This window comes from Neolamprologus multifasciatus, chromosome 19 (genome assembly GCF_963576455.1).
Source record: "Neolamprologus multifasciatus chromosome 19, fNeoMul1.2, whole genome shotgun sequence".
NCBI classification, from domain to species: domain Eukaryota; kingdom Metazoa; phylum Chordata; class Actinopteri; order Cichliformes; family Cichlidae; genus Neolamprologus; species Neolamprologus multifasciatus.
This window is the reverse complement of record NC_140457.1, coordinates 15,249,244-15,274,417: the sequence shown is the minus strand read 5'-3', so window position 1 is coordinate 15,274,417 and position 25,174 is coordinate 15,249,244. Positions and strand designations below refer to the sequence as shown.

Here is a 25,174-nt window from a genome sequence, read left to right as displayed (position 1 = left end):
CATCTTGTGCTAGTACAGAACATCACATCACTGAGTGAAGGTTGGTTGAGGTTAATGAACTTACATAAACTTTGCTAACTAGTGATAGAACCGATAACTCAGTGGAAAACAAGGGGACTAAAACTAACAAGCACTCTGTACTGGCCCTGACACCATTAGTTTTACGTTAAGAAATCTAGGATATACTGTCTCTTACTAAGTCTCTTACTTTCTTTCAAGATAAAGCAGGTCTTTAATTTGCCCCAAATTAAAACCAGAGTCGCTTTAACTTTCTGAGAGGGTTTTTTTTTTTTTTTTTTTTGCTGTTTTTTTTAATCTTCTGCATCATACATTTCATTAATGTCTGTGATTAATTTACAAGCTGCCAGGCATCTAATTTCACAAGTTTCTGTCTCATCAGTGAGTCATAATTGAAGCTATTAGTCAGAATTATGACAGTTAATCAGCTAGTTTAAATAAAGACCCGATTGATGTTTTGTTTGATTTCATTAGCATATTTTCATCACTCAAAATATAACACATCAAAGATGTCCACAGGCATTTTGTGCGACAGTTTTTGTTTCTTTGCCTTCATTTAATGTTGACAAAACATAAAAATGATATAGCAAAATACACAAATTCACCCTGTACCTGTACATCTTTTTTACTGAGAGAAGTTCAGGAGACAATTTATCAGTTCACATTATTTTAGGTAACAATTTAGAGATTCAGGATGCACAACCGTGGAGCTCTCAGTGTCAGGACACAGAGAAGTGGAGAACAATTCATAATTCAAAGCATATATTAGACACATTGAAACAGAAAATATTTGTGGGGAAAGGCCCTGGTTTAGGCTCCCTGATTTGTTCTCCTCGTAGTCCTTCCTCATGGCAATGGTCTTAGACCTCCAGTCAGGGATCCTGTCCTGTGTGACTCCTCCCTACTCTACAGTTGTTATTGTTACTGTAGTTTCATTTCCATGCAGACGTCAGCTTTACCAACAACTATCATCACTACTGGAACAGGATGTTATCATACACCCACACACAGCTTGTAAGTGTTTAACAGTTTCACTTTCAACATTTCACACTCCTATGTCTTAGTCAACCCTTCACACTGTGAGGGTAATGCTTTATCCTTCTAACAAGGAGTGTTTCCACAAGTTACCACATGCATTCAGTTCCTTCAAGTAACTCTTTTACACGGGTTGGGAACTCCAGGCCTCAAGGTCCGATGTCCTGCAGGTTTTAGATATCACCCTGGGTCAACACACCTGAATCAAATGATTAGTTCATTACCAGGCGTCTGCACAAGTTCCCCACCCCTCCTCTATTAAGTGAAGAAAAGGTTAACCCTCATTGTAGGCATTCAATCAGAATGGAAGAAATTAATAAAGGCCGAGGTCATCTGATCAAATTTGATTTCATGTTTTTATTTACAAAAATTTCAGAGAGAACAACTTCCACAAGATGATGTGTCATAAATGACAAATTTCTTGTATTTATATTAAAACCAGTTATTGGTACAGGTCAGTTAGAGGTATAGGTCAATAGGTACAACACTGTGGAAAAGTCTTGAGCTACCCCTTGTTTCCTTATATTTTGAAAAAGAAGATGGACAAGGGCAGAGGTTAATTGAAGTATGTGCAAATATGCATGAAAATACAGCATAAAAGGCAAAACACGAGTGTCCATAATTCTAACAACAGCAAAAGTTAATATTTTACAATACCACAATTATTCTTTAATACACCTTAAATACTCTTTAAGTAATCTTCGGGAATAGTTTCCATGTTTCTTCAAAACTTCTTTGGATGTTGACTCTCAGAATGATCCCACATCTTTACGGGATGTTAGTGCAGTCTGAAGATCACACTGCTTTCTTTACAGCCACTGAGATAAGTGAGTAATACTGCATGTAAACCACATGATGGAGGTAGAGACTAATAAAAGCACAGTAGGGGAGTCTTTCATGAAGGCTCTATACAGAGGATTGTGAACTGCGTGAACCACTGCTCTAACTCACTGTAGTTTTAAGCAGCACCAGCCTCCGTCTGTGGTAAATGGTTAATTCCACGTGTACAAGCACACAACACCATATATCCTCCTCTCCCTGATTCCGGAGTATAATTCCTAGAATAAGGCTAACAAGCCTCTCCAACCTTTACTGTGGACATGCTCTCCATTTCATCTCTGTCATGAAATGGAGAGAATCTTATCTGAGATGTGGTTTGGTTCAAGATTTTTGAAAATACTTTATAAAATAACCACTGAGTTCCTCCCACCATGTTGACTTTGGTCCTCCACCCCAGCCTTTGTGGGTTTCCTATGAAGCCTCTGATTTGCTACCGGAGTCCAAACAGGTGATGCAGGCTGGTTGAAGTGGTAGCTCCGAGGTTGGGTAAATGTGATTAATTTTTTAATGTGGGCCTTGATGAGTCCTCTAAACTTCTCTGTGGCAAAATAATAAACTACAGGATCCAAAATGCAGTTGAGGCCCATAAGAACCAGGGTGATCTGATGAGCGTCGTTCAGCAACTGACGAGTGGTCTTGCTGTATTTCACGTGGCCGAAGCCGTCTTCGACCTCCAGCACTGCCAGAACCCAGGGGCCTTGAACTATGTGGTGTGGCAGGAAACACAGAACAAACACTCCCACCACTGCCAGCAACATCTGGAGAGCCCTCCGTTTTACTCCTGTGGGCCGTTTGAATATGGATGTCACAGTGGGCTTTTTAGACTGTGTTCCTGAAGACTGACTTTCCGACTGAGGAGAATTTTTACAAACTAAAATTCGAGCAATAAGGAAATTGCACATCACAATGAGTAAAAAGACAACAAAAAACAATCCAATTATTAGAAAATGAGTGACAGCCACTTTTTTCTTCTTGTCATTAGTTCCTCCCTGGTATCCCTCAAAACAGCGACGTATGTCAGTGTTGTTTTTACGGTGCACGTTGATCCCTGGACTCACCAGAAAAGGAACAGACATCGCCACAACAAACACCCAGATACAAATACAAACAATGATTCCACGAATTCTGTGGTTTGACGAGGCTGCGTCCAGAGGCCGAGTCACCGCCCAGCATCTGTTGATGCTGATGGCTGAAAGGAAGAGGATGGTGCCGTAGGTGTTGATGAAAAAAAAGGTGCCTGTCACCCGGCACATGACGTCTCCATAAACCCAGTCTCCCTCACGCATATAGTAGTAAATCCAAAAGGGAAGAGCACACACAAACAGAAGATCAGCGATGGTCAAGTTGGTCATGTAGATGTGAATTTCTCCCATGGCCTTGGCTTGACGAAGACAGCGCAGGACAAACAGCACGTAGAGGTTAGAGATGAAGCCCAGGATGAAGAAGATGATGTAGAAAACCGGGATGAGCACATAACGAAACGGGGAGTCCAGGAACGGACTCTCAGTGGAATTAATGGTTGTGGACTCCACACTACTCATTGTTGTCATAGTAACTGATTGAGTCATCTTTGTCTGTGGGAGAGAAAATATATTATCATCAGTACAGTGTCCTGTGACAGATGAGCAGAGTTTTGATGCAGATGACAAAGGTAGCGTACAATGGAGGGAAAAGCCTTTGAGAATAACTTATTTTTGTTGTCCTTCCATTGAAGGCAGGTATAATAAATAAACAAATAAATAAAAACAACAGTAAATGACTACAATAGGTTTAAAATAATGAAAGTAACAAGTAACAACATTTTTCCTGCTTCAAGGACTAAGTTGTGTATCAGTATTTATTTGTAAAAATGTATTTACCAGTCAAATATTGTGTCCCTTTCATCACCTTTTTAGCCATTTAATTAATTTCAGATGTATTAATGTATACGCCAATCAGGCATAACATTATGCCACCTGCCTAATGTTGTGTTCCTCCCCCTTTTGCTTCTAAAACAGCCATGAACCATCCAGGTATGGAGTCCACTAGACCCCCAGAGGTGTGCATCTGGCACCAAGACAGTAACAGATCTTTGAAGTCCTGAATGAAGTCATGGATCTGACTTGTTTGTCCTGGAGAACTCACAAGATGCATGACTGGATTGAGATCTGGTTAATTTTGAAGCCAAGCCAATACTTCAAACTTGTTGTTGTGCCTCTCAAACCACTGCTGAACCATTTTTGTTTTGTGGCAGGGCGCGTTATCCTGTGTTGGGATGGAATTATTTGAAGTGCCTCAGTTCTATGCTTTATATTAACAAAAATGCCATATAACCATATAGTGTTGTATTAAGTGGACACGGCCCTGAAAATAAAGGCATTAGACTACGTGTCCTTGGGGGGTAGAATGCTGTAGGCTCTTGCTCACACTTGGCTGGGAGAGAGTACATAACGGGGACCATCTTCTAGTGGAAAGTTACTGAGACACTGTTGTTCAGACTAGAGAGGGACCAGCAGGCACCTAGTTTTGAGAAAACAAAGGTTGTTGATTTATGTGTGTCAATGTGCTGCTGGGACTGCCCCAGTATATTTTGAGGTTAGGGGCTGAGCTATGAAAATCCCCAGGTACATGTAATAAAATTAATTGATTGTTTATTTTGAGAAAAATAAGAATGGGATATTACACTGTTTTATGATGCATTCTACTACTGATTTATATGAAATGCTGTTTGTGTAGAATCACGACCTTATTTCTCTGATTAGGAAGAACAATACATACTGCACAGGAAGCCAAGGTTGTAACTTAGGCTCACTGAGAGAGAGAAAGAATGTGAATGCTTAGCTATAAGAATGTGAGAAACGGTCAGGCACTTTGAGATTTTGCCGATTTTTCTGTTTCTGTGAAAGGTCTACATGGTCTGCAACAATGTTTAGGTAGGTGGTGCATGTCAAAGTAACATCCACATGAATAGCAGTGCCCAGCAGAACATATCTAACCATTACACTGCTACCGCCAGCTTCTTCCAGTTCATCCTCAGGTAAAGATATAAACTTATCCAGCCATTCATGGGATGTAAAAGAAAATATGACTAACCAGTCCAGGGCACCTTCTTCCATTGCTCAGTGGTCCAGCTCTGACACCTGTGCATTCAGAGGATACACAACAAATTGACACTTTTCTATTAGAACCAGCACTAATGTAATTTAAACTACAGTAGCTCACCACTGTTTAGTCTTCTAGTTTCTAATTAGTTTTTATTTTTAATTCATTTTGACTTTTTGCTTTAAATTCACTCTATTTTCCATTAGTTTCTATAGTGGATTTTGGTTTTTACTGTTTTTAGTTATTATTGTATGGAGTTCATATGTCAGAGGAAGGTCTTAGGAAAAGCAGTACAAGTATCCAAGTGTTTCCTCTATATTTGTATTTTATTTTAGTTACTTTTCCAAGTTCAACAAAATGTTTCAGTTAGTTTACTTTTTTTTTCAAAAGTTTTCAAAAGGGTTTTTTTTTCACAGATAATTATAATACTGACAGCTGTACACCACATAAGAGCTGCAGTTCTAACTCAGTTGAATAACCATAAAAGGTCATCACTTGTTTAAATCCTTACATTTGCCCATTTTTCCTGCTTCTAACACATCAACTTTGAGGACAAAATGATCATTCGCTCCTTCATGTATCACACCCACTACTTTGTGCCATGGGGAACAGATAATCATGACAATAATGTCTGATCCGTGTATATTTCGACTTTATTCTCTCCTTCTCATCTGTTTTCACTTCTTTTATTTCCTTTTTAAAAACATTTCTGTTCTCCCTTCTTCCATTGTCTTAAATAATGTAATAAAATGCTATTTGAGCAAATTTTCTGGAGACCATCCTGCAATTGGATTCTCGGGCCACACCCATATTCGAACAAAGGCTTTGTGAAGTGTTGTAACCGTGTTTTATCACGTTTATGTAATCTGTTTCCAAACAAACATCTCAACACTCTTTATAAAAGAGACTGTCAAGACTGTTAGGACTAGGTATCTGCCATAGCCTTTTTATTACTGAATCAATTAACTCTCAGTCAAACACTTTATAAGTAGACACACAGACTCATTAATCTGCATCTTATAATAACACTATACATCATGAAGCCTCAGTTGTAGACCATGAGGGAAAGACTGGGGTTGGATTTCTGACTTGTTTATGTTTCTTTTATTACTTACGCTAAAGTGATTACAGAAGTAGAGATCTCTCTCACGTGGCCTGAATTCAGTCAAAGATAAGCATCAGAATTAAAACAAAGTAGTGCAAAAAGGGTCAAAGGTTGAACCAGGACATGGTTCTCAGACTATGAACTGCTGTAAAACAGCTGACACTGAATCACAGTGCAAACTCTAACAACCTAAATACATACAAGGAGAATCTGTCACTGAACAAGCTTGAAACCCACTTACGATAAAGAACAACAGTCCAACAGTAAATAAGTAGATAATAATCTCTGTTTGTTGTTAGTTTTACTGTATTTTTTTCTGAATATGTGCCACACTGAAATTATCAAGCGTAACTGTAATTGCTTTATCAATGGTTAGTTGATTTTGCATGACCTGCTGTGATAATATATCCTCTGTGTCATTTTTTTGTTTTAAATTACAGAAAGAACAGTACACTTACCGTCTGCTTCTTCTGTTGTTTAATGATTTTTACAGCTTCAGTTCAGCAACAGCATGACTTCTCTGACAGAGAGGAAATTTATGCATCAGACTGTGTGAGTGGGAGTGTTCTCTCGGGGCAAGACAGAGGAGGTGTCGTTTCAGTCTTCTTAGGAAAGCCCCAAATGGTCCAAAATACGTAAAGTTCACCTCCACAATTTCATACACCTGACAATAACAAGCACCAAGAACAACAACAACAAAGAAATGATGTTACCAAGTAAAGAAATGAGCTGCTTACACAGGAAAACTGGTCCTTAAAAGGAGAATGTCTAGCACATGCTGATACGAGACATAAAAATGTGGGGGTTATAGTTGTTAGTCTGTGTATGAAAAGTTACTGCCACTATTCACAGATCTTGGTTACATGTAATTTTCTTAAAAAAAAATAAAATGCTGCAAAATGTGCTACAGATTCTTTTAAAATCACCCTAAAATAGAGTAGGAGCAGGCCCTGTGTCGCTGTGTCAACCTTCTTCCATCATATGCATAAGCATAAACTTACAGAAAGAAGGAGGAATATATTATTTAGAAATAGTGTAAAAACTTTACCGTGAACAGGTGTAACTGCCAAACACTGAGCTTCTCTTGTCTATCAGGCCGTCACCTGCCGAGGGAATTCCCGCAGATCAACGTCACCGTTAATTACATCCATCCGAAAGCAAATCTGAAGATTGCGACTGACACCCCCGTGTACTCGCTCCAATCTCTCTGTCCCGAGGCCCCTAATATTATTCTGTTGGACTTTAATTACTGTAATTTGAAGAAAACACTGGGCACTTTCTATAAATATGTGAACTCTCCTACACGCTTCTGGATCTTTGTTATGGTTTCATTAAAGGTGCGTATACATCTGTGGCAGGCCCCGCTCTCAGATCCTCTGACCAAAACACGGTGCATCTCCTGCCTGTTTATAAGACTGTGCTACGGAGAGAGAAGGCAAGGAAACACCCCACAGAGGTATGATAACGATGTCTCTTTAGCCCTGCAGGGCAGCTTTGCTTACACTGACTGGCCGGTGTTTACAGAGTCATCTGTAGGGATGGGTATCGAAAACCGGTTCTTGTTGAGAACCGGTTCCCAGTGTTTCAATTCCTTGGAATTGTTTGCCATTTTTGCAAACGATTCCCTTATCGACTCCAGTCGCCCCGAATGACGTCACCACGTTGCGGAGCGTCATTTACCTGGCAGGAAACACGGCGCCTAAGCGGCTCAAACGCTCAAAAGTTTGGTTTTGCTTTACAAGAATGGATGACAACAGGGCAACTTGCAATACTTGCAAAGTAGATATTTCATTTAAGGGAGGAAACACTACAAATATACAAAAGCATTTGCTCACAAAACACACGATGACCTTAAATGAATGTCGTGTTTTTAATTCCGCCTCCGGACTCGTGAATCTCAACCCAGCAGCAGCGGTAACGTTTGCACGTCCTCTCCCGTTAATGCGGCAGGTAAATAATCAACTAACAGTGCATATTATGTTAGCGCGATCTGCCTTATTACAAAACCTGCCATTACTGTGCATTTAGGTGACCATGATGAGACAGAGTCTGGCTCAGATGCTGGCAGTTCTCACTGCAGTCTACCGTTAGCGTCTCCTTTCAGGCCAGGATAGACGAATGTCACCGAGCAGTGACTAAGTTTGTGGTCAAAGGTTTGCACCCATTTGCCACAGCAGATGATTTTCGGTAAGTGAATGTGTTTAATTGTAGGCAGGGACATTACTGGATATTCTTGTGTAATTGCTACAGAATAATTGATGTTATACTTTGTTATTGCTACAGAAGAATATTTATTTTATTATTTTACATTTACAATTTTTTTTTCCTGGGGACCCTGTGACACCCCATTGAAGAGCCGTAGGCTGTGGATCTCTTAAGATCTCACTGTTGGGTTTGTAAGGACATGTTACTCCTAAATTTCTATCTTGTTCAAAGAGAAGATATAAAACAAAGTTCTAAGCTATTAGACCTTAGTGTTCTCCTTTTTTAAAAAGAATCGATAAGAGAATCGATAAAGAATCGAATCGTTAAACAGAATCGAAAATGGAATCGGAATCGTGAAAATCTTATCAATACCCATCCCTAGTCATCTGAAAACATGAATGAACTGACCGACGTTATCTGCAGCTTTTGTAGAGATATGATTATTCCTTTAAAAGTTGTGCATTGTTTTCCCAAATAACAAACCATGGTCTTCGAGGCTGATTCATGAAAGCAAGACAGCTTTTATTGAAGGGAATATCTCTAAGGTAACAAAAAAAAAAAAATTACAAAGGAGATATGAGTTTGTTTCTTGGTATTATCAGTCGTTTTTAAATTTCAACACCTTGAAAACTAAGGACATGGTAATTGAATTTAGGAAGCCATCCCCTCATCCTGCAATGACAGTAGTAAATGGTGCAGCCATTGACCTGGTGGATAGCTATAAGTATTTGTGGGTTATTCTTGTTATTGCTCCGTCCTTTGAGTCACATTTTGCTGCTACATTGAAAAAAAAAGGCCAACAATGACTGTATTTTTATAAGGAGATTGAGAGTTTTTAATGTTTCATCTGCAATGATGACCCTTTTTTATGAAAGTTTTATTGATTTAATGTTTTGTGTCATTGCTTGGTACCGATATTTGTCTTTAGACCAGACTTGGAAGGCAACCTCTGTCATGTTATGTTCAGACAATCCTCTCTTTAAAGATTTCCAGCTGCTTCCCTCAGGTCGTCAGTATAAATCTCCCTAAGCTGAACCCAAAGTCTATAGATAGTTTATTTAGTAAACTGAAAAAAAAGTTAATTCTGTTGATCTACACGTACCGTTTTCAGTGGGAGCAATGTTTTGTCACTCATCTTGCAGGTTTCCCCAACCTTTTAAACAGTACATTTGCATAATGACTGAGACTAGTACCAGTGGCAAGCAATAGGTTGTGAGGTCAGGTTCATCTCTTCGTCTCTTTCTTCATCTCTCTGTTGGAAAGGCTGTCGACTGTGTGTGAGAGCCCCCTTCTGGCAAGAGAGCGCAGTTGCGCTTTTGGGCACATGGTCCAGACTCTGGACCATGTGCCCATGTGTTCTGGACTCCAGAGCACTGAGGTTAAGCTAACTCGTAGCAAGAGCCACCTTTCAAACTGACTCAACAATGGACATCTAGGCATGGTGTGAGTTGTGTGCGTAGCTAAAGAAGTGTTCGATTCCTGCCTGGAAAGGACATTCTTGAGCCTTTTATGTCATTTAGGAAATCAGCTTATATAGAAGAATGTTTAATATTCTGTTCACTTTGTGACTGGTTCATGCTGGTAAGGCTAGCTGTTATGTTACACTCTTCTAAGTTGTAATCTAAAATGATTTTGGTGTTCTGTGATCTATGATTATTGGGTGTATTTACATCTCCCATCCAGATGAACAGAAACAACTTTTTTGGGATTTCCTTATCTGGATGATTGAGCATGCACAGTTTTACAGTGGCTTTTAGTCCCACTAACATGCATTACGTTCCTGGTTTACAGGGGAAATGCAAACCCCGGGGCAGGGGTGTCACAAGGGCAGTGTGTACAAACATCTGTACTTGTGAATAAGCGAGCAGTGAAAAGAAGTTCTCCATGTGTGCTTCTTAGAATATTAAAAATGAGAAGGAATCTGATAATACTAGAATATGAATCATGTCAGCATAAAAAATGTTAAAAGTGGGAAAGCACAAAGGATACAGCACATCTTCTCATTTGTCAACACCAACCACATTCCTCCATTCATTTTATCTTTCAGAATATTACTATACTTACTCAACTGGCCCTCAGTTATCATCATGTGCTATCACTGTTCAAACAGAATACAAGGGATTTATGAAGGCAGAGATCCTCTGATCAAATTTGATTTCATGTTTTTATTTACAAAAACTCATATACATTTCAGAGGGAAACTGCAAATGTGAAAAGGTGAGAAAAAAGAAGTCCTTTCTTTAAAAAAAGGTTTCACCAGTGGGTGACCATGACAATAAGATCCTCAGTGATGAGGAAATATTAAAATAATAAACATGTGAGGCAGGTGAAAGGGAAGAAATGGCAAAGAAGAATGACAGAAAAAGCGTGTGCAAATATGCGTGAAAATACATTATAAAAGGCAAAAATAGAGTGCCATAATTCTAACAACAGTAAAAGTTAATATTTTACAATACCACATTTATTCTTCAATACACCTTGAATACTCTAAGTAATCTTCAGGAATAGTTTTCCAGGTTTCTTGTAGGCCATTCAAAACTTTCTCTCAGAATGAACTCTCAGAATGATCCCACATCTTTACAGGATGTTAGTGCAGTCTGAAGATCACACTGCTTTCTTTACAGCCACTGAGATAAGTGAGCAATACTGTATTTAAACCACGTGATGGAGGCAGAGACTAATAAAAAAATAAAAGCACAGTGGGGGAGTCCTTCAAGCAAGCTCTATACAGCGCACTGTGAGCTGTGTGAACCACCGCTATCACTCACTGTCGTTTTAAGCTTCACCAGCGTCCCTCTGTGGTAAATGTTTAATTCCATCTGCATGTACAAGCACACAACACAATGAATGCTCCTTTCGTCTCTCCCTGATTGCAAAGTATAATTCCTAGATTAACCTCTTCAACCTTTAATGTGGATATGAAACACTACATGTATAAAGGCAAATTTACACCATGGAGCACTACTCTAAACAACTGTCATATATTTAACTCTGTCTATGGAGCTGGATATTTCTTAAAGGTTGAAGGTTTTAAAGCATGTTTAGTGCCACCTTGTACCAGTAAAGAACATGACATCACTGGGTTGGTTGGTTGCAGATGTGAACAGTGTAGAGGACAGCCTGTCTGAGTCACCAGACAGACAAGCTGGAATCCAACACACCAGCTTTTCACCAGGCTTGGAAAAACCAGGGATGTACTGTCTATTTTCTCTGTCTCTTTAGCGGTAAGTTATTCTTCATTGCTTTTGTCCAACACTGACATCAATCAATTCCCCCTATGGACATGCTGATGAATTTTAGGATTCCCGATCATGCATCGATAAGAAACTTAGTTATGTTTGTGGAATGACACAAATATACTAACCTGTTATGTTGTAAACTGTTTGGATGTAATTGAGAAAAAGATAATTTTATTGCATAAAATAGTGCTTATTGCATCTAGCACACATCTGCGCTTCTATCTGATTGCACCATTCGGTACACCCAACCCGACAAGAGAAAATCAAACAGCGTCTGACTCTAGCTTGTCGGTTCAGTGAACCACCAGTGCACCTGACTATAACAGGCTCTCCTTCACACAGTCCTCATTTATAAAGTGGTCTACAAACTAACAGCTAACAGTTAGCTACCAATGAAAACAACTACTGCTAAATTGACAGAGTGAAAGTAGAAAGTACTTCCTTCGTTTATTATCATCAGACTCACTGCTGCAGCCAGGGGCAGTACAAATGTGATTCCCTTAGACTGCTTTTTGATTTTAGTCTCTTTGTTTTCCTCTGAGTTATTGGTTCTGTCACTAGTTAGCTAACATAACCTAATACAAGTCTGTTAGCGGCAACCAACCTACCTGTAAACATGCTCTACAAAATTTAACTTTAAACTATTATTTCCTAAATCCAGCTTCACAGACTTGCTACCTCATTGTTGTTGTTTTTAGAATAGGGCTCCACTGCATTACAGTTTTTCTCAATTGCTTAAACACATTTCTTGAAACTATGCCTCGTATTCTCAAACACAGTAAACAACAAATTCCATAACATCTCCCCCACTTTCCCAAACATCGTATTTTCAGGTCAAAATAAAGTTCTACACCCAAAACCATTCACTCTTCCTGAAAAATCAAACTTTTCCCAGAGACAGCACACACAAGGCCTCAAAGATACAGACACTACAAGATAGTGTTACACATTGGTGCAATAAATTAAAAACAATATTTCCAAAACTGGCAAGTTATGTTGCTTGTGGTTCTTCCCCTCAAATACCTTTTCACATGATGAACACAAGATGCGATCAATGTACATTTCGGATTATTATTATCGTATTATCGGATGATGTGCTGTAATTAATAGTTAAGTTAAGAAATTTTTAGCAAAACACTGCCTCCTGTAAAATCTTAATTTTACACAGATATGAAGCTAAGAAATGAATAAAGGAGGCACAGCAGAAACAGAAAAATGCAATTTGATTAATAATAAACTCACAGTTTACAGCAAAATAATGGAAATATTTGTGAAAATAAGGATGCTTTTAGCTTTACTGTCTTCTCTTCTTGACTAAAACACATTATTAGACTGATGATTATTAGTGAGTGAGGATATTAAGACTGCCTGTCTTAATACGTAAAACAAGAAATAACGAGGAGAACTGTACACTTACACAACTGCTTCTTCTGTTTTCAATCTCCTGATGCGCGTAAACACTTCGAATGGATTTGCAGCTTCGGTTCAGCAACAGCGCGACTTCTCTGAGAGAGAGGGAGTTTGTGCGTCTTGTGTCTTGCAGTTGCTTTTATCTATCTCAAAATCACTGGCTTCCCCAAAGATGGACACGAGATGTCCTTCAGCAAAACAACAACAAACAGAACTGTCTAGTTGTTTTGATGCTAGTGAAACAATGAAATATTGAGTGGAAGAAGAAGACACAGCCTGAGTGCTCCAAATGTTTACTAATGTTTACTAACAATAGTTATTCCACTGCAAACCCTGCAAATCTGCAGTTCTGCATGACTTTATTTGGTAGTGTTTGACAAATATGCAGCCCTCTTCTTTATTTGGCATTGTTTCTTTCATGAATTTCTTTAGAAAAGAGAATCTAATAGTTCTCACATTCACAGCTTTACTTTGCTGTAAAGAGCAAAGAATGTTACACACTATTGATTGCGACTGTTTTGTATTGTGATGCACACTCAAGATGCACTCTGTACAGCTCTCCACGGACACCCTTTATTGTGCTCAGAGCTGGAAGTATCAAGGTCCAAATACTTTGTTACAGTGTTTAAGTAGAAGTTTCAGATATCTATATTGTACCTGAATATTTATTTTTCTGACAATTTTTTATATTTATTCCCTACATTTTACCACAAATATCTGTATTTTCTACTCCTTACATCTTCAAAATAGACTCATTACTTTAAGTTTAACACATTTGAGGAAAGTTTTTATTTCCCAGCACTGTGTGCCTTCAAACATCAAATCGATTTGGGCCTAAATTGAGGGAATAAGAATGCATAAATGGCAATGTTACTGATGTAGCCTCAATCACTGGGGTTTATCCAACCTAATATCATGTCAAATCGTGAAATCAAGCCAGTTCACCGTGTCTATTTCACATTTTAGAGAGGCAAAGTTTTGATATTTTGTTTCAAGTCAACATGAAAATAATCACAGGAAAGTGTCCCTTTATTTACCAAGCATCATACCTCCTGAACACATTTGGTAATTTTGGCTGTAAAAGGGTCAGAGATCATACTGTAAGTGAATGCCCTTGCCCTTTTTTCAGAATAACCTCAGCTTTCAATATCTGGCAATCATTTTAGATTATTATGATAAACTGGAAATTTAAAGCTTTAAAGTTGTGTTTTTCTATACTATATTTTGTATTGTGAAAGGTCCTGTAAAACAAATGGAAGTACACTAAATTTGTGTTATTCATTGGTTGCATGAAAATACAAGGCAGTGTTGTGAAGGATAAAAAGGTTAGCTCGTTACACATCCATGGTCAGAGGTGATTTATCAGATATCTCCGTGTTGATGTTTTAGTTGCATCATCAAAATACTGTTGCTCCATGATCAACACTGCAACTGACCAATCACGTTGTTATGATGTAATAGTGGGAAAATGAAAAAAAAATGCTCTTATTTATATAAATCTCTGTTCTGGAAAAAATGGTCTCAAGTGTTTTCGTTATATACTTATACAATATAACAAACATATTGTGATTCTTTCCCCCATGCTGAGCCACTGCAACCAATCTTATAGTTGCCACATTTTACATAAATATAGATCCAACACTGTCTGTGAGGCCGGATTTAAGAAATAAGTGCTTAAAATTAACATTTTTAGAACATGTTTAGCGCCATCTTGGACTAGTACAGAACATCACACACCAAGTGAAGGTGATGTCACTGGTTTAGTTGGTTTGGTTGAGATTAATGGACTTTTTAGAATTTAATGTTTGCTAACTAGTAACAGCACCGATAACTCAGTGGAAAGGGGACTAAAACTAACAAGCAGTCTGTACTGGCTCTGACTTTTATGTTGAGAAACCGGATATACTGTCTCTTACTAAGTCTCTTACTTTCTTTCAGGATAAAGCAGGTCACAAGAACATTTTTAATTTGCCCCAAATTAAAACCAGAGTCGCTTGAGGTTTCTGAGAAGTTGTTTTTTTTTCTGTTTTTTTTTTTTTTTTTTAAATCTTGTGTTGCATGCATTTCATTAATGTCTGTGATTAATTTACAAGCTGCCAGCTATCTAATTTAACAAGTTTCTGTCTCATCAGTGAGTCATAATTGGAGGTATTGGTCAGAATGATGGTTTAAATAAAGATCTGATTGATGTTTTGTTTGATTTCATTAGCATATTTTCATCACTCCTAATATAACACGTCAATGATGTCCACAGGCATTTTGTGGGACAGTTTTTGTTTCTTTTCTTTCATTTAATGTTGACAAAACATAAAAATGATATAGCAAAATACACAAATTCACCCTGTACCACCACCTCTCTGTAGTCTAAGGAGCTTGGAAAGAAAAGTGTCTGGACTTCAAGTTGCTTGAAGACGTTTCACCTCTCATCCGAGAAGCTTCTTCAGTGAGCTCAGCTCACAGCTTCAGTTCAGCAACAGAGTGACTTCTCTGACAGAGAGGGAATTTACGTGTCTGTGTGAGTGGGAGTGTTCTCCCAGGTCTAGACGGAGGAGGTGTTGCTTCAGTCTTCTTAGGAAAGCCCCGAATGGTCCAAAATACGTGTTGACCTCCACGATTTCATGCACCTGATAATAACATGAAACTCCAAAAACTACAACAAAGAAATGATGTTATGAAGTAAAGAAAGAACTGCTTACACAGGAAAACTGTTCCTTAAAAGGAGAATGACTGGGACATGCTGATATGAGACATAAAATTTGGGGGTTAATTATCCTAAAATAAAACGGGAACCAGAGTAAATGCAAGTCCTGTGTCACTGTGCCATCCTCTCTGCATCATATACATAGCACAAACCGAAGGAGTGCAACAGTCACTTGGCTTTCTTGTTGCAGTATATTTATCAGAAATGGTGTAAAAAACTTTACTGTGAACAGGTGTGTCTGCCAAACATTGAGCTTCTCTCCGTCCAACAACATCTGTAGTTTTCACGAGAATGACAGTTTATAATGTTTCGTCTGAAATGATGACCCATTTTTATAAATGTAACTGAGCACTGTCGAATAAAATGTGAAAGAAATACATTTAGAGAATCCACTTATGTAGAAGTGCAATGTTTATTAATCTGTTCACTATGTGGTTGGTTCATGCTGGTAGGGCTAGCTGTTATGTTATACACTTCTGAGATATAAGCTAAAATGATTCTGGTGTCCTCTGATGTAACATTATTGGGTTAACCCTTTCATTGCTCCTAATAAAACACATCAAAGATCTACACAGGCATGTGTGGCAGAGTGGCACATCTGTAACACTCCTGCACCTGATTTTTAGAAGAGTATCTTTGTATTGCTACTGCCACCACAGCTGACATCATCATATTTAAAATTGCTATACTTACTTAACTGGCCCTCAGTTATCATCATGTGCTATCATTACAGGCATTCAATCAGAATGCAAGGAATTAATAAAGGCAGAGATCCTCTGATCAAATTTGATTTCATGTTTTTATTTACAAAAACGCATATACATTTCAGAGGGAACCCTGTGAATGTAAAAAGGTGAGAAAAGTCCTTCCATTAAAGAAAAAGGTTTGACCAGTGGGTTACCATAACAATGAGATCCTCACTGATGAGGAAATAAGAATAAAAACATGTGAGGTAGGTGAGAGGGGAAAAGATGGTAAAGAAGAATGACAGAGAAAGAGTTTTCAGTACATACAAATTGGGTTTTGCATATTGTTTAACAATTTATCTTCCATGAATCAACTTCCATTAAACAATCCATCATGTCTAAGAGAATGTTGTAATAATGTCACAAGATAACACAGAGATTAACTTCCACAAGATGATGTGTCATAAATCACAAATCTCTTGTATTTATATTAAAACCAGTTAGAGGTATAGGCCAAAGGTACAACACTGTGGAAGTCTTGAGCTACCCCTCATTTCCATATATTTTGAAGAAAAATATGACTTACTGCTAAATTGACAGAGTGAAAGTAGACAGTACCTCCTTGGTTTATTATCATCAAACTCACTGCTGCAGCCAGGGGCAGTACAAATGTGATTCCCTTAGGCTGCTTTTTAATTTTAGTCTCTTTGTTTTCCTCTGAGTTGTTGGTTCTGTCACTAGTTAACTAACATAACATAATGTAAGTCTATCAGCAGAAACCAACCAAACCATAGACTTGCTCTAAAAACTTTAACCTAAAACAATTATTTCCTAAATCCATATTACCTCAATTACAGTTTGTTTGTTTTTTTACAACAGGGCTCCACTGTGCCTTCAAATGTGTAGTGTTTCATGTCCTCTTTAATAATGTAATTGAGGATTCAGAATTATTCCACAGTCATAAAATGGAGAGAATCTTATCTGAGATGTGGTTTGGTTAAAAATGCTGGATAAGTTAGATTTTTGAAAATACTTTATAAAATAACCACAGAGCTCCTTTCAGTGTAATAAGTTTGATCCTGCCCCCCGGCTTTTGTGGGTTTCCTATGAGGCCTCTGATTTCCTCCCAGAGTCCAAACAGGTGATGCAGGCTGGTTTAAGTGGTAGCTCCGAGTTTGGGTGCATGGGATTAATTTTTTAATGTGGGCCTTGATTTCTCCTCTAAACTTCCCTGTGGCAAAATAATAAACTACAGGATCCAAAATGCAGTTGAGGCCCATAAGAACCAGGGTGATCTGATGAGCGTCGTTCAGCAACTGACGAGTGGTCTCGCTGTACTTCACGTGGCCGAAGCCGTCTTCGATCTCCAGCACTGCCAGAACCCAGGGGCCTTGAACTATGTGGTGTGGCAGGAAACACAGAACAAACACTCCCACCACTGCCAGCAACATCTGGAGAGCCCTCCGTTTTACCCCTGTCGGCCGTTTAAATATGAATGTCACAGTGGGCTTTTTAGACTGTGTTCCTGAAGACTGACTTTCTGACTGAGAAGAATTTTTAGAAATTAAACTTTGAGCAATAAGGAAATTGCACATCACAATGAGTAAAAAGACAACAAAAAACAATCCAATTATTAGAAAATGAGTGACAGCCACTTTTTTCTTCTTGTCTAAGTTCTAAAGGTGAGCAGCAGGATTTTGAATTGAATACGGTAGCCATCCAACCTCCAATGGAGTCTATGCATCTATGCAAAATCTGTAGCTTGGAAACATCTTGAGGCTTAAAGGAGATATATAACTGAATATCATCTGCATAGCAGTGATAAGAAATGCCCTTAGTGCTCAATAAGTGCTGGAGAGGTAAATACAACTTCCGCTCTACAATGCTATTTTTTCATTGTATATATATGTGATTATTCATTTGTGAATACAAGTTTATCAAACCAAGTTTTCTGAGCGTGTCATTAGTCATCCACTTTGCTCTGGCAGTTGAACCTTAGCTATTGGCCCAGCACACAGGTAAACATTCAAGTCTCTATTCCAAGGATTGAAAGGGGTGTTACAAAGGTCTTAGTAAAACCAAGCAATACAATAAAGTAATTACAAATCACAATTTGCAACTGTGTTTCGCAGATCTGTAGTTCTATTGTGTTAACAGAAACTGTCTTCAAACAAACATTTCAATATTCTGTATAAAAGGCATATAAGCCTTCCTATTACCTATTTTCTAATCTAATTCTCAGAGGAAAATGCTTCTGATAAGAGGACACGTGAGTCTGCATCTTACTGTAGCACTATACAACATAAGGGTATTAAAAAGAAGTCACAGTCAGTTACAGACCAAAAGAGTGGGACTGGGGTGGCCTTTGTGACTGTAAAGGTTGCCACTGAAGACAAAATGGTTACGTAAGAGACGTTATTGAAACTAAAGTTGGTTAAGTACTGATAGTGATCTTTAGCACATGACCTGAATTCATCAAAAAGATTGAACTACAAAAGTATGCAAGAGGTTTAACCAGCATGTGGTTCTTAGACTATAACCTGCTATAAACAACCTGCTACCGAATGTTGGTGCAAATGGACTTTTTTGAGCAAGCAATGACTAAACAGCCTGCTGCAGTTTGCAAGAGGTTTGCAACATGTTTCCAGTTTTGAGCACGCAATGAATGGTTTTAATTAGATCAGCAGCTACACCACAAACAGTCCTAAGAAACCAAGTTAGAGATTTTACAATTTTGATTTCAACTACTGATAATATCAAATGTAATCGCTTTATTACAGGTTAGTCAAAATGTACTAATCCTGTTAATGATGCATGTTAAGCTATAATTAATAATAATAACTTGGAGTTAAAATTATAACATTATGAGAAAGACATTACCTTCCCCAAAATATTAATTTTATACAAATATCATACTAAGAAATTGATAAAGGAAGCGCTTAAACCATAAATTGTCAACATTTCACTCACCACATCACATTTCACTCTACTAACCTACTGAGTAACATGTTTTGTTACTTGCTTTGGTAATTTTATTTAGTGTTGTTAATTTGAAATAAAGGATTTGTTGATTTTATTTATTTATTTTAAAAATATTTTTGAAGGGGGAGGTGGGTCATCGTCTAATGTCAGTCCTGACACTAAGTAATTATCCTAATTATTATTAGTGAGTGTAAGACACTGCAGCCACTACATACAGCTTCACACTTTACATTAGACTTAGTCTTATCTGCATCCCTTAATAACCTCTATTTGTCATATAAAAAAAACAAATGACAGCGTTACTGTACACCATACACTTACCCGACTGCTCCTTCTGTTGTTTAATCGTCTTCTGTATGTAATAACTACGGTGGCCCTGGGAGGCCAAACGGACTGCAACTTCAGAAAACACTTGCAAAAAGAAAAATGCTGCAAAAAGAAAAACACCTGCAAAAAGAAAAACACTTGCAAAAAGAAAAATGCTGCAAAAAGAAAAACACCTGCAAAAAGAAAAACACTTGCAAAAAGAAAAATGCTGCAAAAAGAAAAACACTTGCAAAAAGAAAAACACTTGCAAAAAGAAAAACGCTGCAAAAAGAAAAATGCTGCAAAAAGAAAAAACACTTGCAAAAAGAAAAATGCTGCAAAAAGAAAAACACTTGCAAAAAGAAAAATGCTGCAAAAACAAAAACGATGCAAAAAGAAAAATGCTGCAAAAAGAAAAAGCACTTGCAAAAAGAAAAATGCTGCAAAAAGAAAAAGCACTTGCAAAAAGAAAAATGCTGCAAAAACAAAAACGATGCAAAAAGAAAAATGCTGCAAAAAGAAAAAGCACTTGCAAAAAGAAAAATGCTGCAAAAAGAAAAACACTTGCAAAAAGAAAAGCGCTGCAAAAAGAAAAACACTTGCAAAAAGAAAAGTGCTGCAAAAAGAAAAACACTTGCAAAAAGAAAAGCGCCGCAAAAAGAAAAACACTTGCAAAAAGAAAAGTGCTGCAAAAGCACACACAACACAACGGAAATAGGAAAAAACACAACGGAAATGTTTCTGGGGAGACAATAACCGGACGGACCAGTTGACCAAAACATGCTAACAAGTGCACTGGGACTGGGAGACACTTCAACGAAGTGGAAGCAGAGCGGCCAAAGAGTAAACTTTCAAAAGTAAGTTCTGAATATTATGTCACTTATTTATGTGCAAATGTTTAATAACGAGGAACATTAAAACATCACTGTTGGCCACATGCCGGCAAAGTTATGTGACATTAGCGATGTTTGTACTTTCAGCGTTTACTTTGTTTTAAAGTCTTTACTTTATACGCCATTCGATAGTCGACCTTAATCTTACAGAGAATGTGATGATTTTGTGGATAATTAAAGTCAGTCATATATCCACAAACACAACAGGCTGAAAGTCAGTGATGCTGCTCGGTTTGCAGTCCTGAATATCACGGCACAAGCAGGATTCACTGCACTGTTAATGTTAGCTATGTTATATTGCTGCCTCTGTTCGGTGGTGTTGAGCCAAACGGACTTTAACGTGTGTTTGAACGAGCTGACGGTTCACTCATTGTAGCGACTTCCACAGTCGCTAGAGGCCGGGGATGGAGCCCGCCTATTTGCCTGACGCGCTGTCAACTTTAGCAATAATGCGAGAGGTGGAATTGTTTGCTTGTTTATTAAAGTGTTTACAGAGTAATGTCATCTCGAGATTTGGACTCTTACAACGTCACAGGCTCTAATGTAACAAGACGAAACATGTTGTGCAGCGGTCAACAAAAACTACGGCTACCCATCCCTCCTCTCTGTCAAAATCAAAACCAGTGAATGACAGACTGACAACGCCCTCTTAATGTCACCGCTAGCACCCACGTGACTCCCATTACACATCACCATAGCAACCAAACAAATGAAAACCCAGTGATCATCAAAAAATTCAATACATTTAATTATGGTTCCTACACTCATTAAGCTGAAAGAAAGATGCTTTAATCACAGCAGTCACACATGTGTCCACTGTACCAGCTGGGAACTCTTCTTGTTTAGCACTCGTAATAACACTAAATCCTTCTGTTTGTAGCAGTGTATACACCTGAGACTGTCACCTGTGTGTCTGTCCTGCACTCTCTCTCTCTGTTTCTTTCTCTCTGATTGTGGAATAAAAGTATGAACATGTATTTATAAGTTACACTTGTGTTTGAATCCTGCAGCTTATCACACATTTCCATGTGTGACGACTGCAAGTGTCCAGAGTGAGGACAGACTGAGGGACCCACTGCTGCACATCATCTGTGAGGCTTTGCACCCCCAATGATCCACCAGGACAAACTCAGCAGTGTGTGAGGAAGAGGAGGAGGAAGAGCCAGCAGCAGCTGACAGATGGAGAGAATAGACAGACTGTTCCCTGTTTGTGAAGGACTGCTAGGAAAGTTTAAAATCACTAATTGTCTGTCCTGAATCAGTCTTATTAGGTAATGTTCAAATAATTTTATCATCCCAGTGTTTTCAGTGTGGGAGAAAGTACTCAGGGCCTTCAAGTTACACACTATGAAAGGCAGCAACAAGTTTAATGTTCAGAAACCTAAAGTATGTATCAGCAGCAGAATGGACCTAAAAATAAATGTTTGTTTCAGTTCTATGAAGCTTTGAGTATTTTGGATCAGTAGTACTGCTGTGTTTGTTGCATCATATTGCTGTAATTGTTTATATGCTTTATATATTCTGAGGTAAGTTGATCTATAGTGTTACATCATATTCTATAAGGACGTTATGTGTTTGTATACTTTCTGCCCAGTTTGACCCATTTAGCAGAAGTCAGCCTGTTTAAGGCTCTGATATCTATTCTGTATGACTTAAAGCAGTTATGACATGGTCTGATTTTCTCACCCAATTAAGGAATATTTCATATATCAGTCTACTCTTCATTCTATCAGAAACAGTTATCACAGCTCGTACATTTGCTTCTTCCACACATATATGTAAGCATTGAGCCAAATTTACTAATGCCAACATATTAAAAGAACAATATTCGTCTCTTATATATAATACATCTATATATACACTGTCACAGATACTTGTCTTTAAGTGAAGATTTAAGGTGATAGGAAATATAAATAAATGCAACTAGAATCTTTACTGAAGCTCAGTGTTTGACACAGAGTTCACTCACATGTGATGTGACAATAGAAGTGATTTGATTTGAGAGTTCAAGCTCACTGCTGTAATAACTTATAATGATTAATATAATAACTATAATATTGGCCATCTCATATTTACACTGACTTTAGTCTCATGAACAACATTAACTATTTGTTATTTACTAGCTAATCTTATATGACTGTTCAGTACAGATATGAAGCCCAACAATCATGTTTTACAGTCCTGTGGTCTCAGCCTCAGATACTTATCAAATCACACAGAGCTCGTGTAGAAACAAACAAACAAATGTACAAAATATGTTCTCCTTCATTTCTGTCAAACAAAGCTGTATGAAACGTTTCCAGCTGTTAGTATCATGGTTGCTAGGCAACCTGGGCAGCGCAACAGAGGCTAGACCGCCCCATTTCAGACCCTGAATTGGGAAACAGTCCCTGAATTGCTGTATCCCAATTCAGGGTCTGCAGCCTTAAAGTACGCAGCCTCAACGGTCCTCAAGGGCCGCGTACTCAAAGACCGCTAAGGCCGGAAGTGTGAGGCTTGTGAAATGGGACGGTCTAGCCTCCGTCGCGCTGCCCAGGTTTCCTAGCAACCATGATAGCGGGAAACGTGTGGTTGACAGAAATGAAGGAGAACATATTTTGTTCATTTGTTTGTTTCTACACGAGCTTTGTGTGATTTAATAAGTATCTGAGGCTGAGACCACAGGACTGTAAAACATGATTGTTGGGCTTCATATCTGTACTGAACAGTCATATAAGATTAGCTAGTAAATAACAAATAGTTAGTGTTGTTCATGAGACTAAAGTCAGTGTAAATATGAGATGGCCAATATTATAGTTATTATATTAATCATTATAAGTTATTACAGCAGTGAGCTTGAACTCTCAAATCAAATCACTTCTATTGTCACATCACATGTGAGTGAACTCTGTGTCAAACACTGAGCTTCAGTAAAGATTCAAGTTGCATTTATTTATATTTCCTATCACCTTAAATCTTCACTTAAAGACAAGTATCTGTGACAGTGTATATATAGATGTATTATATATAAGAGACAAATATTGTTCTTTTAATATGTTGGCATTAGTAAATTTGGCTCAATGCTTACATATATGTGTGGAAGAAGCAATTGTACGAGCTGTGATAACTGTTTCTGATAGAATGAAGAGTAGACTGATATATGAAATATTCCTTAATTGGGTGAGAAAATCAGACCATGTCATAACTGCTTTAAGTCATACAGAATAGATATCAGAGCCTTAAACAGGCTGACTTCTGCTAAATGGGTCAAACTGGGCAGAAAGTATACAAACACATAACGTCCTTATAGAATATGATGTAACACTATAGATCAACTTACCTCAGAATATATAAAGCATATAAACAATTACAGCAATATGATGCAACAAACACAGCAGTACTACTGATCCAAAATACTCAAAGCTTCATAAAACTGAAACAAACATTTATTTTTAGCTCCATTCAGCTGTGTGAAGTGTTTTTCTTTTTGCAGCACTTTTCTTTTTGCAAGTGTTTTTCTTTTTGCAGCGCTTTTCTTTTTGCAAGTGCTTTTTCTTTTTGCAGCATTTTTCTTTTTGCAAGTGTTTTCTGAAGTTGCAATCCGTTTGGCCTCTCAGGGCCACCATAAATAACACTTTGAATGAATTCACAGCTTCAGTTCAGCAGCAGAACGACTTCTCTGACAGAGAGGACATTTATGTGTCTGACTGTGTGAGTGGGAGTGCTCTCTCAGGTCTAGACAGAGGAGGTGTCGCTTCAGTCTTCATAGGAAAAACCTGAAAGGTCCAAGACACGGAAGATTCGCCTACACATTTTCATGCACCTGAGAATAACATGAAGAGAAACGTCTACTTTGCTGCAACATTTTACTAACTTTTTAGCGATTCATCGAATTGTTTTCAAAACACCACCGTGACAAATGATGTTACCAAGTAAAGAAATTAGCTGCTTACCCAGGAAAACTAGTCCTGAAAAGGAGACAGACTGGGACATGCTGATATGAGACATAAAATTGGGGAGTTATAATTGTTAGTCTGTGTATGAAAAGTCATTGCCACTATTCACAGATTTAAGTTGAATTTAATTTTCTAAAAATGCAGCAAAATGTGCTACCGATGATTTTAATCACCCTAAAATAAAACGGGAACCAGAGCAGGTGCAGGCCATGTGTCGCTGTGCAATCCTTTCTGCATCATATACATAAGCATAAACCTACAGAAGGAGTGCAACAGTTACTTGGTTTTCTTATTGCAGTGGTGACGTCTATTGCAATGGCAAGAATTGGGCAATCTCCCTAGGCTTTCAGTGGAATTAATGCTTGTGGGCTCCGCACTACTCATTGTTGTCATAGTAACTGATTGTGTCATCTTTGTCTGTGGGAAACAAAATACATTATCATCAATACAGTGTCCTATGACGGATGAGCAGAGTTTTGATGCAGATGACAAAGGTAGCGTACAATGGAGGGAAAAGCCTTTGAGAATAACTTTTTGTTGTCCTTCCATTGAAGGTAGGTAAAATAAATAAAAGTAATAAATAAAACAACAGTAAATGACTACAATAGGTTTAATAAAATTGTTCCTATTCCAAGGACCAAGTTGTCTATCAGTTTTTGTTTGTACGACTGTCTTTACCAGCCAAATATTGTGTCACTTTTAACACCTTTTGAGCCATTTAATTAATTTCAGATGTAT

The 25,174-nt window shown here is 38.0% G+C and overlaps 2 protein-coding genes across 4 annotated transcripts; both read right to left on the bottom strand.

Annotated features, from left to right (window-relative positions):
* Positions 1-1,395: 1,395 nt before the first annotated feature.
* LOC146496249 (platelet-activating factor receptor-like) lies at positions 1,396-12,918 on the bottom strand. Of its 3 annotated transcripts, XM_085142834.1 has the most exons (4): positions 7,128-12,918; positions 6,538-6,743; positions 4,966-5,012; positions 1,396-3,467 (listed from the first exon to the last, which is right to left on the bottom strand). In XM_085142834.1, exon 4 carries the CDS (start codon positions 3,459-3,461, stop codon positions 2,235-2,237), a length of 1,227 nt encoding a protein of 408 aa, XP_084998960.1. In that variant the 5' UTR covers positions 3,462-3,467; positions 4,966-5,012; positions 6,538-6,743; positions 7,128-12,918; the 3' UTR covers positions 1,396-2,234. The 3 variants fall into 3 exon arrangements, with proteins under 3 accessions (XP_084998960.1, XP_084998959.1, XP_084998961.1); XM_085142833.1 differs by having other exon boundaries at positions 6,538-12,918; XM_085142835.1 differs by lacking the exons at positions 6,538-6,743; positions 7,128-12,918 and having other exon boundaries at positions 4,966-6,531.
* Positions 12,919-15,974: 3,056 nt separating this feature from the next.
* On the bottom strand, positions 15,975-24,862 carry LOC146496248 (uncharacterized). Its single transcript, XM_085144241.1, has 3 exons — positions 24,717-24,862; positions 18,607-18,613; positions 15,975-17,996 (listed from the first exon to the last, which is right to left on the bottom strand). Exons 1-3 carry the CDS (start codon positions 24,845-24,847, stop codon positions 17,355-17,357), a joined length of 780 nt encoding a protein of 259 aa, XP_085000367.1. The 5' UTR covers positions 24,848-24,862; the 3' UTR covers positions 15,975-17,354.
* Between the last annotated feature and the right edge of the window lie 312 nt (positions 24,863-25,174).